Below are 19,820 nucleotides of genomic sequence, written 5' to 3'. Positions count from 1 at the left end.
GGTTGAATACTTACGTTGTGTGTGTAAAATTATATATAAATAGAGTATGTCTCTTGTGAAACGGTCTCACGAATCTTTATCTATGAGACAAGTTAGTCTTACCGATATTCACAATAAAAAGTAATACTCTTAGCATAAAAAATAATATTTTTTCATCGATGACCCAAATAAGAGATCTGTCTCACAAAATACGATCCGTGAGACCGTCTCACACAAGTTTTTGTTTATATATTATGAAAATTTTATGTGTGATAAATATTTAAGTTGATTGAGAAATGTGAAGAAGTTAAAGAGATATTTATGGGGAAAAAAATTAAAATAAATGAAAGTTCTTGTATGTATTTAACTAATTTTCTTTAATATTTGAAATTGATTCTTTAGGAAGATATTGATTATTAATAAATTTTTATAGAAATATAAGGAAGTTAAAAGTATTTATTTGATTTTAAAAAATAGATTCACCAATTTATCAAAATAGTTAGGTGATGTTTCAATCTTTCAAAAACTAGTGGACTGTGACATATTCGATGTGTGTGTTCTATAGAAAAATTAGATAACTAATTTATTTTTTGAAAAAAATCATTTTAAACTAAAGTTATTAATTTTATATATAGAAAGAAAAATGTGGTATATATAGTTAGATTGGTATTTTGAGTAATAGATTATCCATGTTCTTTTTAATATTTTTTCGGAAGTTAATATTTGAAATTTTCAATGCTATTCTAAAGGATAAAACTTAATTATTGTTTTAAAATTATTTAAGATAATGACATTATTTTTTAAACTTTGTAATTTTTTTTATAGATATATGTTTTTTTGTTATAATTTTTATTCATGCAATCCATAATATTTTAAATTATTGTATATGTAAAATATTTGCATCGATTATGACATTTCATTAAATTTTCACTTTAATTTTCGAATTTTCTAAAATTTGTAAATTTAATTAATTTTTTAATCATATGATTTATAATCAATTTATTTGATTTGGATTTTAAATAATTATTCAATACTCATATTTTATTAATTTTAATAATTAATTACATGAGATAATATATTAGTATGAAACATGTAAAACACCGCAATTAATGTTGTAAAATTAAATCGTTAATACATTTATTATGTCTGGTACATATTTACGTAACATTAACTCTATTCTTGAATTTACTGCGCATTTATCAATTTTCACTCATTTATTAGTGCAACAGCAGCCTTATAAATTATGTAAGGTTCACATATAGGGACGCCAAACCATTAATTAATATAAATTTTATATGATATTTTCTTACAATTCAATTTCGTAAGACAGTCTTTTATTTGATGCTATCTATGGAAAATATTATTATTTATGTCATAATTATTACTTTAGACTTAAGTTATGAACCGAGTCGACATGTTTCATAAATATAGATATCTAAAATCGTATCACAAAAAATCTCATTAATTAATGTTAAAGTTTCCCTTAAACACACATCGAATACACGAAAGATAATATTTAAAATTGAAAGATTATGATCTTTTACTATACTTTCGATTATTAATTATTTATTTTTAAAAAAAATTTATGCGAAAATATTATTTTTTACTGTAGATATGAATCAAGTTTTATGAATATAGATTCGTGAGAGTATTCACCAAAACCTGCTCAATTTTTTTTAGTTTTGAATTAATTGTTGATTATTGATTCAGTGGGTTTACTATTTTCTTTCTTTTTTTTTTTTTTTTCAATAAATTGGATTAACATATGATAAAATCAGGAAATTCACACCCAAATTTTTTTTTTATTAAAAAAGTATGAATTGCTAAAATAAATAAATTGATACATACTATTTCAAGATATCGTGTGAATAGTTGTCTTGCAAGCAACCATATGCCAAGTTTCCTCCTATATCAAAATCTTAAATCCAATCTCTACCCCTGCCTCCTCCTCATGCCCACGTTAATCTCATCCCTTCCCTCTCGTTCATTGATATGGATCCAGAAATCATATCAATTTCTGGGATCTTATTTAAGACGAAGAGTAATCGAAGCAAGCAGAATTTCAAGTCATTCAATCCTAGAAATTTGAGAGTGATGGCTGCCACTGAAGGCTCTTCAAAGAAAAATAGCAGCTCTAAGACAGAAGAAATCGATAATGGCGATGGCCCATAGGTTCCTTCGTGGTCTAGACCCGGTTCAGATGAGGCTCCGCCTTGGGCACGCGAAGAAACTCAGAAAGATTCAACCGGGTTTGAGCTTCCCTTCTATGTTTACTTGCTTTCATCTGCCCTGGCAGCCATTGCTGCGGTAATGGCGTTTTCTGCACCAATATGTGTTATATTTTTTGGTTTCTTCACTTCTTTTAAATTGCATTGTTGCCCATTTATTCTATTTGACTGCAAAATGTAGAAAATTATGTATAAAAGAGAAAAAAGTTCGATTTTTTGTAGTAAATAATTATCTATTGACTTTAGATTTTCATTGAGCTGGGGAAGCTAGGGGATTGGGTTGAATAGTAGAATGAGATTAAAGCTCTGATGGAGTTAAATTGAATGATTTTTTTAATCGTGGATTTAAAACATCCTTTTAATCCATCGATTTTGAGCCTATATGCTTTCTTCAAGGCTGCATATTAAGCTTTGCGCATTTAAATTAGTCCATCCAAATTCATCATGTATATTCACTATGAAGAACGAGATTGAGAATTTAAAGTCCGGCCTTCAACATTTTACTTCATATTTGGGACAATTCAGTACACGGATTTTCAAGTCCATTGATTTTTTAATCGTTTCATTGAAAATGTGTCGAGAAATCCAAATCCATCCATCAATCAAAATACAATTGATGGATTTTATTTTGTTATGGTGTATTTACTGAGTTGGAAATCATGATGAATTTACGTATTAAAGATTTCAGATGTTTAACAAAATCTTGTAATCCAGATTTAAAAGTTAAGTTGCATCTATTTGGATAGTTTGATTTGCAAAAAAATTCATATATGGATTTCAAATTACAATAATCTTGGTAGGATTTAAAATTGACAGCAATCATTACAGTTGAGAAAGTAATATGATATGAAATTGACATAAATCAAATCTGTCCTTGCGAGTAAAAGGGTATTTAAAAGCATGTATATATACCATATCGAAATTCTTGGAGAGTCATGAAATTTCAACATTATGATTCATCTACCGCGAATGATTTGGATATGGTCGTTACTCATTACCGACTATTTCAATAGCTTGCTTTCTCTTGTCAAAAGATTTCAATAGCTTGCATTCTCTCATCAAAAGAATTCAACAGTACAATTTAGAACTTCGATTGAGCAAAAGATAATCGCTATTTGGATTGATTTGGACAGCATTTTGGAAAAGTTATAAGCCGGATGAAATATCCTCTTAGCTAAGAGTGGCTGATAACAAGCAACTAACTATATATTGGGATTATGGTGCCTGTTTTTTTAATCTCTTTGATCAGCATTATTTTCAAGTGTGTATCCATCTGAAATTTTGAATGTTGGAGTGCAGATTGGTTCAATATTTGAGTACGTGAATGAAAGTCCCGTGTTTGGAATTTTGAACTCGGACAGTGTGTTTTATGCTCCATTGCTTGGGATCTTTGTATTCGTGGGCATCCCTACATCTGTGAGTTGTTTCATTCTGCTTTATTCACTCATTCTTCGAAGCCTGGCAAGCAATATTTATAGTAATGAATGCATACATCCTAAGCAGGCTTTCATACTTGCAACTGAAGAGATTCAGGTATTATCTATCTTTTCGGTCCAGTGTGGCTTAGGGAGAATGAGAATTTCATACCGCCAATTGAAATTGAAATTTTAAACAATTTTCAACCTATTGAAGGAAAGTAAAGATTTTCCCATCAGGATAGTAACTACCGTTCATCATATGAGCAAATTCTGAGAAACCAGTGTTTAAATTGACAATGGTTTTCCTTGGCTATATGTGTATTTGCATTATCATTTCTTTGGGAAACAAGGGTGCATGGTTCTCCAGACTGTGCTTCTCAACACATCGAGAATGACACAAGATCATCTACAAAGATAACTCGTGTATCTTAAAAAATCCGGTTGATTTTACTGTTTTCATGTGGGATTTCATGAAGTTTTTGAAATCATAAATTACGAAGTTTGGAAAATAATTGACGAGTAAAGGTCAATGTCGCGGAGCCAATTAAAAAGATTGGAGTTGCTTTTTAAGATCATTTATGAGTTTTAATTTAGAGACAGGCGTGGACTCATAGTTAGTTTTGTTTTAATCAACGGGCTCTTTCTAGTTATTTGTGATGTTAAAAATGGATATGCTGAAAACTAGGTAGATTTAACACTTCCACTCAACTTTCATATCAAATCCAGGCATTTCTCTGGTTCAAGTCAGTTGAAGTGGCGAACAAAGAAGCCGAGGAACAAGATCGAAGGGATGGGTTTTTGTAGTCCTTTTCTCGTAATTTTTTCACCATATATATTCGTGTTTCCTAGGCACAATTAATTTTTTTGCACAATCCATGTGAAGATGAATACATCGCGCTGATATCAATGCTGACAATGCATATTCTCATATTTTGTTGTGCAGCCATGATTCTCTTGACGCTTCAATGTATATTACCATCCATGATCTCTGTTTCGATTCTTTAATCCCTTTCGAATATTTCCTTGTGTTTAATTTGATCCCCAAGAAATGATTTAACGAAGAAAGACGACCAGTTTTCTTTTTCATGATCATGAATAATGTTATCAGATGCAAACATTCCATGAAAATATGGGCAAATTTCTTATAACTGATGTCCAATATTCTTCCTTGATAAGATTGAGACTTGTACTTAACTCAACTCAACTGCTAATGTTAGCTCAAGGGAAGAGGATTGTCCAAGTCTATACATGCAACTCCAAGGAACTCTATCCAACCGATGTGAGACATCTTAACACACACTCACACCCAAGAATAAACAACTGGAGCGTGGAGATATTAACGGGAGATTGAGATTTGGATCTAACTCAATCTGAAAAGCTAGCTCCAAGGAGAGGATTGTTCAAATCTATATTTGCAACTCCCAAATATTTATCCAACCGATGTGCGAAAACCAACACACCTCTCTCACACAAGAATGAACATTTGGAGCGTGAAGTTAACAAGACAACGAGTGACCTAACTATGAACAGTCCAACACATAACGATATAACATGGATTCGATACGATATTAAGATTGAGACTTTGATATAATTCGACGTCAAAAGCTAGCTCAATGGGGATTGTCCAAATCTATATATGCAACTATCAGAACTCTATCTAACCGATGTGAAATATATTAACATTATTTTTCTCAGTTTTAATGTGAAATTACATTTAATTTTTCTTCTTAAATATGTTTCCTCTTTCTAGTAAGAGTTCGTGCTCCAAACCCTAAAAGGACGAGACGAATCAACTCCATATTACCCAAAAAAAATGAATCTAATAATCTTTCTCATTTCTCATTCTAATTTTTCAATCCTAAATACTGAAGTCTGATAGACTGATACTGCGTGAAGAGAATGCAAAGCAAAAGAGCTTGAATAGCCAAATGAGAACTTATCCTAACATATCTCGAGAATGGAAGAACTTGATATATTTATAAGTTAATGAAGGGTCTTGTGAGTTTTATCTTGTTGGACCTAATCCATTGATGGAAATTATTTCTTTAATTAATGGTCCTAATGATAGATATCAATTAATAATTAATGAAACAAAAACCCTAACTCTAGTGGGCTAAATAAATAAATTTGGGTATAACCTCTATCTATATATAACCGTGGACGAAGAAAAACGTTTTTCAATTGTGAATTGTCAAAACTAGCCCTCTATATGTATAAATAAAATATCCGTCTCACAAAATATGATCCTTGAGACCGTCTCGCACAAGTTTTTGCCTACATAAAAATTATGAAACTAATAATATTTCTCATTCTAATGATTCAATCCTAAATATTAATTTCAACATATATTTTTGGTCTATAATATATTCTACCATCTATATAATCTATGTACCTACAAAAGTGAAAATGTTTTCCAAACTACATTGCAAAAGTTTTAACTTTATTTTAAAAACGGTCAATGATTTGATGTCAATTGCCCGTTAATCGTTCTTCAATGAGAAATTATGTATTGTTATGTATTAATTAATTTTGAATGCGATATGACGTGTTTGAAAAGTCAAATATTGAAACCATTGGTAAAGTTTCAATCCTTGTGAAGAATCGTGCTTTGGTTGACAATTTCATGGTTATAATTTTTTTTTTCCTTTTACGATTTACATCATTTTAAAATCATGTTATATACATCATATAACATATCATGATGTACTGTTTATTTTTATCTTTTATTTTTTTATAATTCTTATTACACATCTTTTATTTATCTCATTTCATGAACCAAGCGATATTTATGACATAAGATTATATCAAGTCAGATTGGTTCGATAAAGTTAGTACTCGATAATATTAATACACATAAACTAAACTATTAACAACATAGACTAAAATTTCAACTCTATAACTATCATGCATGTGTTTGTTTTGTGTACGATGGATCCGATCTATATCTGCAATAAAAAAAATAATATTTTTTTATGAATATAATAAAATTGAAGATTTATGTCATAAAATTGTGGTAAATGTACGTAGATCCAATAATAATAATAATAATAATAATAATAATATATGAAAATTTCAACCCACTCCGAATACAAAGTCAAAGGAATTCTAGGCAACTTCCAAGCAGTTCACAAAACAATTGAACAAGAGATTCTTCCATTCATTTATATGCATGATTCACCGCAAGAAGATGAATATAAAAAAAAATGTCCTCTTGATTCGACCCCATCTGCCGAAAAACTCACATCAAATGGCGAATCCGACCACAATCATCGCAGCCATAGCCATTCTCTCTTTGATTTCCACGGTCGTTGAAGCTGATAAAAAGCTCGAAATCTTTAGCAAGCAATACGGCGGCCCTTTCGACGAATCATACTACGACATTTTCGAGGTCGAAAAACCTGCAACTATTAGCAATGAAGCACTTCAGGTGACACTTGATACAGCTTCTTCTGAAATCATGAATCTAACTCACCAATCAGGACGCGTGTTCTTCAAAGAGCCTTTCAAGCTCTGGGATGGCGATATCAATGTAACAGACAATATAACAGTTGTCGGCTCTTTCAACTCTTCGTTCTTGATCAATATTTACCGCCCGAAAAACGAGACACCAGGTGAAGGGCTGGCGTTCGTGATTGCACCGGACCTGAATCTACCGGAACGAAGTTACGGAGAGTTTCTCGGTTTGACGAATTCGTCGACAGATGGGAATCCGAGTAACAAGATTGTCGCGGTTGAAATCGACACTTTCAAGCAAGATTTCGATATCGACGACAATCACATCGGGATAAACTTACACAGCGTGAGATCCGTGATAAATACGTCTTTAACACCCTATAACATAACTATTGCTCCGATAGGAGCCAGGTTTTACAACGTTTGGGTTGATTACGATGGAGTTGGAAAGGTCATGGAAGTGTATATTTCTGAACAAGAAAGCAAAACGGGCTCGACTCCGCCGAAGCCTGGTTCCCCGATCCTGTCATATAATCTAAACCTGAGAGATCACGTGAGACAGTATTCATATTTCGGGTTCTCCGCTTCAACGGGGGACGACATTCAGCTAAACTGTGTTCTGAGATGGAATCTAACGGTCCATTACTTCCCTGAAAAGGATGATCAGTGGCTCAAGATTGTTCTTGGAGCAGGAATTCCAGTTCTTGTGCTGCTGCTGATAGGAGCTTTCGGGTTAGGGTACCACATACACAGGCGAAGGATGCAGCTTTCGAACCCGAATCTGGTCGGGGCTTTGAAAACCCTGCCTGGAACACCAAGGGAATTCGGATTCGGGGATTTGAAGAAGGCGACGGGGAATTTCGACGCCAAGAATAAGCTGGGACAGGGAGGATATGGGGTGGTTTACAAGGGGTTTCTGGTTAAGGAGAATTTGGAGATTGCAGTGAAATGGTTTTCCAGGGACAGTATTAAGGGGCAGGATGATTTCTTGGCTGAGCTTACAATTATTAATCGTCTGCGCCACAAGAATCTTGTCAAACTACTTGGTAAGTGATTCTTTTTGTTATTTGTAGATGATAATAAGTTAAATATTTTTCATGATTCATACCTCATGAGTTTAAAATTTTTATATTTTTAAAAAATTAATATTTTTTTATCCCATCCAAATTGTCATTGACTTTCTCGTATTTAGATAAATTCATTACCACCTTATCAGCAGATTTATAACGACTTTTATTAATCGTGTTTGTTGACCCTTGAGCTAGTCAACATTTCTTGGCACCAAGACCAAATCACGTTGGTCCACGCTTTTAATTTATTAATTCTACGTACCTATGTTAGTTGTATAATTTATCATCTGCTCAAGCAAGAAACTTCCTTGTGGTTTGATCCTTTCAACCAACCCTTTCGGGTGTGTTTGATTGATATTTTGGGTATGAGTTTTTAGTTTTCTACTGGAGCAAGTTTATTAAGAGTTTTATAAAACCCGAACCATTTAAACTTTAGCTAGGTAATCTTCTGTTGGGCTGAATGTTTATCTAAAAGAATCTCCCTTTTGGTTTGGCAGTCTGACTTTTCTATAACTGGACAGGCTGGTGGCTATCGAAAATGAAATCAAGAAATATTTTTTTTATTGTTTTAAGTTCAAAAGGTATTGATTTAAAGCATACGTGTCTATAATAGGAATGGTGGATAATAATAGGCCAAGATCCAGACTTCCACTTGTCAATTCTGAGTTATTTAAGGACTCCTTTAATTAATTTAGGATAAGAAATGATTGAAAGTGCATAGATTTAAAAAATATAAGACATATGACATTCAGTTCCAGTTGTAACTTCTTTTAATTTTTCGTAGTAAATTTACTAAGATTGTTACATACTCACATATACATATATAATTTTCTGCACAGGATGGTGCCACAAGAATGGAAAGCTACTACTTGTATATGAATACATGCCAAAAGGCAGCCTAGACAAGCACCTCTTTGCTCCTCCAAATGTAGATCCTCTCCCGTGGAACCTCCGATACAATGCCATTTCCGGTGTTGCCTCCGCCCTACACTATCTTCACAATGAATATGAACAAAAGGTCGTTCATCGCGACCTCAAAGCAAGCAACATCATGCTGGACTCGAGCTTCAATGCTCGTCTAGGTGATTTCGGCTTGGCAAGGGCTCTAGAAAATGAGAAGACTTCATACGCCGAGGCTGAGGGAGTTTTAGGCACGATGGGGTACATCGCCCCGGAGTGTTTCCACACCGGAAAGGCTACTCAACAATCTGACGTGTATGCATTCGGGGCTGTGTTGCTCGAACTAGTGTGTGGCCGACGCCCTGGTGCCAAGATTGGTGGTTTTAATTTCTTGGTGGATTGGGTTTGGCTCATGCATCGTGATGGGAGGTTGCCCGAGGCCGTGGATCCCAGGTTGGGCGACGAATACGTTGCTGAAGAAGCAGAGAGACTGCTTCTATTAGGGCTGGCGTGTTCGCATCCTACTGCTACTGAAAGACCGAAAACTGAGGCTATACTTCAAATGATCAGATCGAGAACAGTTCCAGTGCCTTTCGTGCCTTCTTTCAGGCCAGCATTTGTGTGGCCTTCCGCTGTACTTGCGTATTTGGATTCAAGCTCGACTGGCACCACGTCGATGACTCGATCTGGCCGGAGCCAACTAGAACGCAGCAGGAGGGAGAACCATATCGGATATAGTGACTCTTTGGAATTGGTGTAGTAGTGTAAATTTTATCCATGTTTTTTCTAAGCCTGGTCGGAAAGCCAGTTTTAAGAATTCCAAATGTATGTGTTTTGTTTATAGTTTCTTGCTGTGATTTGTACATATATGAGGTTACATATTTTGATTTTGCAATGACCATAATAAGTTGTAGATGAGATGAATTGTGATATCGGAAACAAGATGTATCTGTATCTGTTAATACAAGTATAGGGAGATTTACAATAATCGTTGGTATTCATCACCAAAACCACCAAATTCTAAATGAATAGAGCAATATCACTAAGGAGTAGAGTTGTGGGGTCTACAATATGATCCAACGGTGGTGGTGCTGTTCATGACACCACATTCAAATCAAACATTGCATAATATATATATATATATATATTATAAAAAAATTAACAATTATATTACCAATTTAATTATATAATTTGGAAATTTAATTATATAATTGGAGAAAATTAATTAAAATTGATCGATAAAACATAGTCACGGGACGATAATTGATTCAATAAAAAATACAATACTAAAAATATCACATATCAATATATACATAACTAATGATGCACGGGTAGATTGGGTGAGTTGGGTAAACAATCTACTGGGCAGGGAGGTATACTTTAACTATGAAGTTTTTTGACCTGATGGGATGAGCCTGGTCTGGCCTGATGGGATTAGCCTGAGTGGCCTTAACTCGTGGGATGAACCCTGCCTAACTTTTACTCGGGCTCTACTTAGTTTCCTGGGAGCTACCTGAAATCTGTCCCAATTAAGTTTTCCCATTCCTGCCCGAGTCCAAGAATGACCCGAGCTATTTTCAAGACATCACAACTCCTTCATTAAATAGTCGGGTTAGAGTCATACTTGTTGTCCCAATTAGTCAAACAAAAAGAAGCAATTTGAAGAGGATGACGTTCTCCCTGTGGACATGGAAGACTTCTCCAATATAGACAGAGCAATTGACTCTTTCTTTGATAATGAAGCGGCTCTTGGCCTTAGTCCCTCTACGTTACTTGTTCAACTATTGATGAAAATATTCATTCTCCAGTCTAATCATTTCTTTCTTGAATTTTCGCTAGTTATTCGGGCTAAGTAGTCCCAACACTTTGTAAAATTTTCCAAGTGTTGAAAAGTAATCGGGCCTCGTGTCTTCCAGACTTGAATAAGGTGTCGGGGCCTCATGTCTTTTGGGCTTAGATAAGGTGTCAGAGCCTTATGTCTCTCGGACTTGAATAAGTTGCCGCGATCTCATGTCTCTCGGGCTTAGATAAGGTGTCGGTGCCTCATGTCCCTTGGACTTGAATAAGGTGCTGGTGCCTCATGTCTCTAGGGCTTAGTTAAGGATTTTTAACTTTCCTACATTTCCGGCCAGGTTAATTTTCTTAAAAACCAAATCACTAATTTGGAAATCCTGAATCTGAATCATTTACGGTAGATTGGAATTTCCTAGTTGAACCGAATTAAGTTATCAATATAATTATATGCTACTGAGTGCATAGCCAAATGCTTCTCCATGCCAATCCAGTAACAGCTGTCGAAATTCGAGCCCAGATAAAGAGCCATAGATAAAATCTGAGTGCAAGCTGGTTGAGCTTATTTTTGAATGAAAACCGTATCTATATCTATAAATCGGATTTCTCATAGACAGTGCCATTGATGATGTCCGGGTAGATTGGGTACGCTGGGTGGTCAATCTACATGACAGAGATGTGTTTTTTCCTTATGAAGATTTTTGACATGGTGGGATGAGCCCGGCCTGACTTGATAGGATGAGCCCGGATGGCTTGGCATGGTGGGGTGAGCCCGGGTGGCCTGGCTTCGATGGATGAAACCTGGCTAACTTTTACCCGGGCTCTACTCAATTTCCCGGAAGCAACTCAAAATCTATCCTGATTAAGTTCTTCTCTTTCCGTCCGAGTCCAAAAAAGACCCGAGCTTTTTGCAGGGCATCAATGACTAAAACTGACATGTTGTCTTTTTAAAATTATCAAAGGTTATACTTTAAAATATTTAAGACTCCTATCAAACCATATCAAAAGTTAATTTTATGGAACGAATCTTCTATCAAGACCGATTTTAAAAAAAATTACATTCATAATAAAAATATTATTTTTCATTTAAACATAAGATAGAGTCGTTTCATCGACCATTTACAAGAGCCCTCTTTTTATTGTAATATGTTTGAATTCTTAATTTCTCTTCTAAATATCAAAATGTAACACTGGTTTTAGTACAAGACGTCTCCTTGCTAAACTCCAACTCCCTATCCTTCTCCGCCACCCCGATCTCTCCCTTTGTCCTTATGTACATTTACGCGTATACGTTCACATGTAAATTTACTCGTACACTTTTCGATTCTGAATCTTCTTTTCTCATTGTTTTCGTTGACTGAATCGATAACAACATGGGCGTTCTTACGCCGGCGATTAAATCGTGGTTGATTCTTCCGCCGAGAACTACTCGCTCCGATCATGAGCTGTTCCCTTTGGGGTCGCTGTGTCCGGGTAAGAATACGAAGCGGAATGGGATTTTAAAAAGGATTCGGGTGAAATCGCAGCTTGAGAAGCAAGTATCTACCGCCCCGAGCATTGACTTCTCCGACCCGGATTGGAAGTCAAAGTACCAGAAGGACTTCGAATCGAGATTCAGCATTCCGCATATCACCGATGTGTTTCCCGACGCCGTTGCGTATCCCTCAACGTTTTGCCTCAAGATGAGGTTTGTGCGTGGACTTCGAATTAATCAAGTCTTAAAGACCTTAACTTTTTTGGGTTCTGCTTATTAATTTGTTCTCTATGAGGTTATGCTCATTATAGAATATATGATTTTTTGTATATTTTTGTTCATGATGATGATGATCTGGGATAGCATTTTCTACGCTGGATTAAGCTCTATCTTTTTTATGTTTGGAGTTTATAATTCAAAATCGCCAATAGTTTTCCTTCAATGTTGTTCTTTTGTTTATGAAAATTTTATACTTTCTTTTTTCTTTTGTGTGGAATTAAAGCCTGTTTCATTAATCAGTGAAAGGCACTGGTCGGGATAATAATCAATGGACCATTGGATTTTTTTAACAATTGTGCTTTCCTTTTTAGAAAATAATAATTAGCTTGAGATTGCATTACAGGACTCCTGTGAGTTCTGATTTTCTGAAAGGTTATCCATCGGATGAGGAATGGCATGGGTATATCAACAACAACGACAGAGTATTGCTTAAGGTTAATGCTCATTCTGTTTTCTGTAGTTTTGTCTTGTATCTTCCGTGCATTGGTCTGCTGCAGCTTTGTGGCTTATTTTTTTGACTCTTTGATCGGGACACCACCATTATCTCCTTATCTCTTTGTTGAATTTAAAAAAAGAACCCCTCATTTTTCATCAGCGTGATTTTCATATGCATTAGGTCATAGAATCTTGAAATGATTATGCTTGATGATGCACTGTGAGGACCCAACACGAGTTCAAGAATTGTGTATCTATAGTATAGTGTATATATAAGCATCAAAGCTTCCTTTCTTGATTATTCGACGATGGCTTCATGATTGAATACCCTGTTTGATATATATGTACCTTGATATCCGTATTGTTTTCGTTATAATTTGGCAATTGATTGTTTTTCTTCTACATACGATGTCTTATTTTCACACAAGTTTTTTCCCGATACCTACGTGGATCGATATCAAGGTTTGTATACGTAACAGTGAGGAATCTAAATTAGTGACACACTTTACGTTATCAATCTATAATGAGCATGTTCCTTCTGTTGTTGGATGATTGGAATAGACTTCTTTTGTTGGTATTATTGCAGGGTTTGTGTTTTGTTTTTCATCATTTGTTCAATTATCTCAAAAACCTCTAAAGCGCTAAGACTTGCTAAAAGACTCATGTTAGACCAAATTGAAATAGATTTTAAATTGGGAAAGTCACCACAAACATTTCCGCATCTAACCACACTAGAAAAATCTGATTCCATTTGTTTCTCCAGCCTTATTAAATAAATATTCAAATTTATGCATTTAATACTTGATCTACTTCTCATACGGGGCTTGCTAAAAAACCAATGTTTTACGAATAAGGTAGGTTGTTTTTTAATTCCTCCATTATCTTGTGTTTGATAAGCAGGATTAAAATTATGATAGGTGAACGTTCAACCTGCAATGTAGAGATTATTATCCTCATTTTGGTGTTTAACTAATACCTTGGGGGATGAGGGATGAGGCTTGACTAATTTATTTGTTCCTTTAATACCCTAAAGTTTAAAATGATTAGAAATTCAACAAATTTAGTAACCTTTAAATATAACATATAATATGACTAATATTATAATTAGTTTAGTTATTATTTTATTACTGTATTTAATTTTATAATTGTTACTAAAATTTATTATTATTCAAATTAATATTCAAATTAGTATTGTTATTTTAATTGTTATGTTAATTATTATCACAATAAATGGATATTTCTATTATTATTAAACTTTTATTTGTATATTTGTTAATTAATATTTGTAGTTATTTTCTTTGTATTTCGAATATTGAAATTAGTAAAAATTTAATAATTAATATAATATTTATAATTTTTTAATTTCTTTAAAATAAAGTAATTCTAGAAATTTTAATTATTTATTCAGTTATTTTTAAAATATATTACTAATTGATATAGGATAAGGGCATTTTGGTAATCACGATATAATTAACAAAATTGATCCATGAATTTAAAATCATACCAAACCATATAATTTATCACACTATCATTTATCCTTATCCTCATTTTATTATCATTCTTATTACATATCATTTGCTTATAATATCACACGAACCAAATGACGTCTAGAGACAAACTTCTTTTCTTTCCGTCGAGCATTATTCTTTTTTGTGCTGATTGGCTTTGAATTTCTTTTTTATGTGATGATTTCAGGTGATTCGTTATTCATCTACTACATCTGCAGGAGCGGAGTGCATCGACTCAGATTGTACATGGGTAGAGCAATGGTAAATATACTGATTCACTTTGACTCTACGAGGTTTGTAGACATAAAAAGTCTGTAGAAGCGATGATATATTAAGTATGTTGCTCTGCTAAGAAACTCATGAGATGAAAATTTAAAATTTCTGAATCTTGGAGTATTAGTTTATCAATGAATAGTTATTAGTTCTCTCTAAAGTTTTTATTTTCACAAGTGAAAATGCCTTTTGTCAACTTATTTGAAACTATTCAGTATGATGATATCATTTCTAGCCTCGCAGTAGGCCTCTGAGGGTGCCATGTTCCACAAATTCCAATTGACTTCTTTGACCTGTTGAACTAGCATGAGCCCAAAATTTTTGTTGTAGTAGACTGTCTGCTGGATATTTTCATGGCGTTTTCACATGGTGTTATTATTTCTAATTTGGTAGGTTATAGAAAATTCCCTTTTATGATAATGGAGAATAAGCTCATACAATACGTAATTTCAGGGTTCACCGTGCTGGGCCCCGAGAAAAAATATACTTCAAACCCGAAGAAGTAAAAGCAGCAATTGTTACATGTGGGGGCCTTTGTCCTGGTCTCAATGATGTCATACGACAGGTATTTCCATGCGAGTGTACATTTTGATTTTGACATGTTTCAATAACATGATATTAAGCTGAAACAGCTTTAGAATCATGCACTAGACTTCACAAGGTACCATCAAGTTTTGGTTCGGACACATAAAATGTATCTGTGTTGGGTCAGACCCAGAATGGTTGCCTACTTATATTTACCTATATTTCTTTATTAGAAAAGAGAATAGTTAGGATTATTGATGTATTTTAATTTCTTTCTTCTTTGTTATTGCGGCAGGTAGTCATCACTCTTGAGATATATGGTGTGAAAAAGATCGTCGGGATCCCTTTTGGGTATCGCGGGTTTTCTGATATAGGTTTAGCTGAAATGCCGGTGAGCGTTTTGCTACTTAAAACATTTTAAGTACACTAATCCATTTTGTCAACAAGTTGGTTGATTGAACACTTCATGCAAAAGCTATTTCTGCTACATGATACATCACCCAATCAACAAGAATTGTATCAAAAGCTCTAGAAGCACAGAATTGAGCTAGAGACTATTATCATTTGGATTTTGGATGAATAATCTTTTCAAAATATCAAATGCATATAATTGTATACATACACGAAAACATGGCAAAATTTGTTGCTCAAGCAGTAATTCGTCTCACAAGGACTGAAGAACTTAGTTATGCTAGTTCCTTGGTAATGAATGATAATTTTATAAGATTTATTTCTTCTTCTTTACTAGTTCACATTTTAGTCTACTCCATTCACTTGTTAATGTTTTAGTTTTCTTGGTTAAACAATAAAAAAAGAAATAAATGAATATTCAGAATAATCAGTAATAGAGAGTGAGCTAGTCCAAGTGATTCAGTGAATTGCGCAAATAGACAAAAATATACTGCTCTAACCCAATAATAACCGAGCAAACAAATTCTCCGTTTTTTGTTGTTTACACAATCATTTTGTGAGATCCTAAATATAATTTAATTTAAAAGCTTAACTAGGATAATTAATTCATTTAACGGAAGCATATGCCTTGTCCTTTGGTGTCAGCTAAAGCTTGAGTGTGCTTTGGTGTGTCATAACAGTTGTCACGGAAAGTGGTTCAGAATGTCCATCTCTCTGGAGGGAGCTTGCTAGGAGTGTCTCGTGGAGGACCTAAAGTTAGTGAAATTGTGGACAGTTTGAAGGTAAATATTAATGCTGATCCCTCATTTCTCTGGTTGTTGCACTAAAAACTTTCCTGTATGCTGAGGTTGTTTTGATACAAATCTAAGTATTTGATGGCAGGAAAGAGGAATCAATATGCTTTTTGTGCTGGGTGGAAATGGTACCCATGCTGGCGCCAATGCCATACATGAAGAGGTTTATAAGACCTTACTTATACAATTTAATTTTGCTCTCAGATCTCTTTATGTCAAAGATAGCAAGTTCAATTTGGCCTGTGTGCATGGACATTGAAGGTTAAAACTAAAACTGGACAATGTTGTGACCTTTTTATTGCGGGCTGATGATAGTATGATGTATTCTATGTTTTTCATTTTGTCAGGAAAAAATGTGTCCGTGTGTTCTTAGTTTTGTAATACCTTCTTTAGTTTATCTAAAAAATTTATTTTTATTGTTGGTGTTTGATGTCCAGTGCCGCCGAAGACAATTAAAGGTGGCTGTTGTTGGTGTTCCGAAAACCATAGACAATGATATTCTGCTTATGGATAAAACATTTGGTTTTGATACAGCTGTTGAAGAAGCACAAAGAGCTATCAATTCTGCATATATTGAGGTAAAAATGGGCACTTTCTTTATTATTATAAGTTTGTTTTTTTTATCATGATTTGATTATTCGTTCTCCGAGTTTTGGCCTTTGAATTTTGTTCTCCGAAACCCTTCCATTTACATCCTCAGTTGAGATGATTCTCACTCATTTGACAGGCACACAGTGCTTATCGTGGTATTGGGATTGTGAAATTGATGGGTCGTAACAGTGGATTTATTGCTATGCAAGCATCCCTTGCTAGTGGACAAATTGATGTATGCTTGATTCCAGAGGTATTTATCTTTCAGTCAACACTCAGAAATTGCCGACTCTTTTTGGTTGGCCTATTAACGGGATATTGTATCTGCATCAGGTGAAATTTAATCTTCATGGACCTCATGGTATCTTACACCATTTAGAGTACCTTCTTGAGACGAAGGGATCTGCCGTTGTTTGTGTTGCAGAAGGAGCTGGGCAGGTCAGTATGATCATATTTTACTTTCTAGGTCTCCAAAATGGCAGTAACTTATAGTGTAATTTCCTTGAGTAGGTGAATGCATGTGAAAATTCACTCTCTGCCATCTCTTGCAGCATGATATTATTGTCCGTCTAAATTAAATAACATTTGGAATCTTCTAGCATTTTAGATATCCACGATAGTTGCCAATGTTCTCTGTATAGAATCTTTCTTTCTTGCTTTCTCTTTCCATGTTCTCGTTTATGCAAATCAACCTCCTTTTCACAATCATCCATTGGAGGACAAGCTAAACTTAAAAAAACTATACAGTTTCTTCTAGTTTAATATCTCTCACTTTATGATTTACAGGAAGAATGTGTATAATTTTTCTATTCAAATTATTTTTTTGGCGTTTGACAACTCTTGATCCTCAACTCAAGAAATATCTTCTCCTTTTTATCGGAAACATCATATTTTATTTTTCTCACACAGGACCTTCTTGAAAAAACCAATGCTACAGACGCATCTGGAAACATCGTACTGGGAGATATTGGTGTCCTTATACAACAAGAGGTTTGTCACTACCTGGCTCTTGTTGTCAACTTATAGGTTTATGTAATTTTGTAAGCTATTAATTATTTTGGACGAAGTAAACACATTTTCTACCTGTCTGTCCCTTTCATTTGCTTTTGATTGTTGAAAGCTGTCCAATAGTTGAGCTTACCATTCAATATCATTGCTTAATAATATAACCCAAACAAAAGAAGTGCCTGAAAAAAGATTATAGGCATCTGCTCTGATGATGGTCCATGCTTTTATGTTAAACTCCTCTAGAGGCAATTGAATACTTGATCTTGGGTCCATCTCATCAGCATTACATCTTTTGTTGTATATTAAAGGTGAAGAAGTTCTTTAAAGGGATTGGAAATCCAGCGGATGTGAAGTTCATTGATCCCACCTACATGATCCGTGCATGCCGTGCAAATGCATCAGATGGAATCCTCTGCACTGTTCTTGGTCAAAATGCTGTAAGATTACTTATGCCTGTTACTCTTTCAAACGGTTCACTAGTTCTTGACAAGTTTGACCGTAAAAACGGTTATTAGATCTGTTCAAATCGGACCCATGATCGGTTTCTTGTCGAGCTGTCCGGTATGGTTTTAAAAACACTGGATATAATATTAGTAATAAATTAATATTTATACAAAAATAATTAAATTATAGTAATAATAAATATAAAATTGATCATTATTATTTAATTATAAAAATGTGTTAATAATAAATAAAAATAATAAAAGTATAATGATGATAATACTAAATAAAATATTAATAATACTTACTATTTAATAGCACCTATAATTATAATAACAGTAAATTGTAATGATGATGATAGTAGTAGCAAATAATTTTGAATAACTATTTATTCAAAATATGATTTGGTTATTAAAAATAATTGCATTCCTCATCTCCCTATTTTTATTATATCAATCATCGGAATTGATTGTAGTAAAAAAAATAAAAATAAAAAAAAAATCATAGGAATCGATCAATTGAATAGACATGTCGTTACATTCTAGTCCTCATTTCTCTCTACTTGGCGGCGCACCATAGAACCCCGAATGCTTTGTGAAATTTTACAATCCGCCATGAATCATTTGTTGAACCATGATATACAATAATAAATTTTGTCGAAAAAGTCATCTCTTGAGTTTAACCGGATGATCCTGGAAACCATTTTACTCAATGTACAAAACTCCTGTTACAGGTTCATGGTGCATTTGCGGGGTACAGTGGCATCACCGTCGGAATATGCAACACTCATTATGTCTACTTTCCTATTCCTGAAGTAATCGTGCAGCCCAGAGTAGTCGACCCGAACAGTAGGATGTGGCATCGTTGTTTGACATCCACTGGACAACCAGACTTCATCTAATCTAAACGAGGCGAAGGTAATTAAACCCGAGAGACATGAGTTTCGTGTTGTAGACTAGAGTTACCGATAGCCAGTTTTCCAGACTGCATCCCATTTTTTCCGAGTGTACAGCATTCACAATGCCATTTCCACACTGGCGTGCGTTTAATAAAACTTAGAAATGCATTTCTATGACTTTTTAAAGGAGAGGAAGTTGAAGGAAACTCTGCCCCCACTGACTGGGTTTGTTACGTACTGTTTATTATTCTTCAGAGAACAAACTCTAAATTTGTTATTGTTATTTGAAAATTTAATTGTTGGTATTTCTCTAGCATCCAATTTTGATATTATTTTATTTTCAA

At 34.1% G+C, this 19,820-nt stretch overlaps 3 protein-coding genes across 3 annotated transcripts; all 3 read left to right on the top strand.

Annotated features, from left to right (window-relative positions):
* The first annotated feature begins 1,971 nt into the window (after positions 1-1,971).
* On the top strand, positions 1,972-4,683 carry LOC140972628 (uncharacterized). The gene is made up of 4 exons (XM_073435020.1): positions 1,972-2,070; positions 2,152-2,286; positions 3,507-3,623; positions 4,352-4,683. Exons 1-4 carry the CDS (start codon positions 1,972-1,974, stop codon positions 4,427-4,429), a joined length of 429 nt encoding a protein of 142 aa, XP_073291121.1. The 3' UTR covers positions 4,430-4,683.
* A 2,111-nt stretch (positions 4,684-6,794) lies between these two features.
* Positions 6,795-10,036, top strand: LOC140974185 (probable L-type lectin-domain containing receptor kinase S.5). The gene is made up of 2 exons (XM_073437490.1): positions 6,795-8,124; positions 8,988-10,036. The coding sequence occupies exons 1-2, from the start codon at positions 6,795-6,797 to the stop codon at positions 9,806-9,808; spliced, it is 2,151 nt and encodes a 716-aa protein (XP_073293591.1). The 3' UTR covers positions 9,809-10,036.
* A 1,989-nt stretch (positions 10,037-12,025) lies between these two features.
* On the top strand, positions 12,026-19,673 carry LOC140974183 (ATP-dependent 6-phosphofructokinase 5, chloroplastic). Its single transcript, XM_073437487.1, has 13 exons — positions 12,026-12,526; positions 12,936-13,026; positions 14,723-14,796; positions 15,262-15,373; positions 15,629-15,724; positions 16,425-16,526; positions 16,627-16,701; positions 16,976-17,116; positions 17,266-17,382; positions 17,463-17,567; positions 18,039-18,119; positions 18,446-18,574; positions 19,312-19,673. The coding sequence occupies exons 1-13, from the start codon at positions 12,213-12,215 to the stop codon at positions 19,477-19,479; spliced, it is 1,605 nt and encodes a 534-aa protein (XP_073293588.1). The 5' UTR covers positions 12,026-12,212; the 3' UTR covers positions 19,480-19,673.
* The last annotated feature ends 147 nt before the right edge of the window (positions 19,674-19,820 follow it).

The sequence above is a fragment of the Primulina huaijiensis genome, chromosome 3 (assembly GCF_012295235.1).
Source record: "Primulina huaijiensis isolate GDHJ02 chromosome 3, ASM1229523v2, whole genome shotgun sequence".
NCBI classification, from domain to species: domain Eukaryota; kingdom Viridiplantae; phylum Streptophyta; class Magnoliopsida; order Lamiales; family Gesneriaceae; genus Primulina; species Primulina huaijiensis.
Note: the sequence above shows the minus strand (reverse complement) of the source record. Positions and strands in the feature narration are given on the sequence as shown.

Coding starts and splice junctions, on each gene's coding strand:
- LOC140974183 (XM_073437487.1), top strand. CDS start 12,213: ATGGGCGTTCTTACGCCGGCGATTAAATCGTGGTTGATTCTTCCGCCG. Junction 14,797..15,261: donor TGTACATGGGTAGAGCAATG/GTAAATATACTG, acceptor ACGTAATTTCAG/GGTTCACCGTGCTGGGCCCC. Junction 16,702..16,975: donor CCAATGCCATACATGAAGAG/GTTTATAAGACC, acceptor TTTGATGTCCAG/TGCCGCCGAAGACAATTAAA.
- LOC140972628 (XM_073435020.1), top strand. CDS start 1,972: ATGGATCCAGAAATCATATCAATTTCTGGGATCTTATTTAAGACGAAG. Junction 2,071..2,151: donor TCAATCCTAGAAATTTGAGA/GTGATGGCTGCC, acceptor GATGGCCCATAG/GTTCCTTCGTGGTCTAGACC. Junction 3,624..4,351: donor TCGTGGGCATCCCTACATCT/GTGAGTTGTTTC, acceptor TATCAAATCCAG/GCATTTCTCTGGTTCAAGTC.
- LOC140974185 (XM_073437490.1), top strand. CDS start 6,795: ATGATTCACCGCAAGAAGATGAATATAAAAAAAAATGTCCTCTTGATT. Junction 8,125..8,987: donor GAATCTTGTCAAACTACTTG/GTAAGTGATTCT, acceptor TTTTCTGCACAG/GATGGTGCCACAAGAATGGA.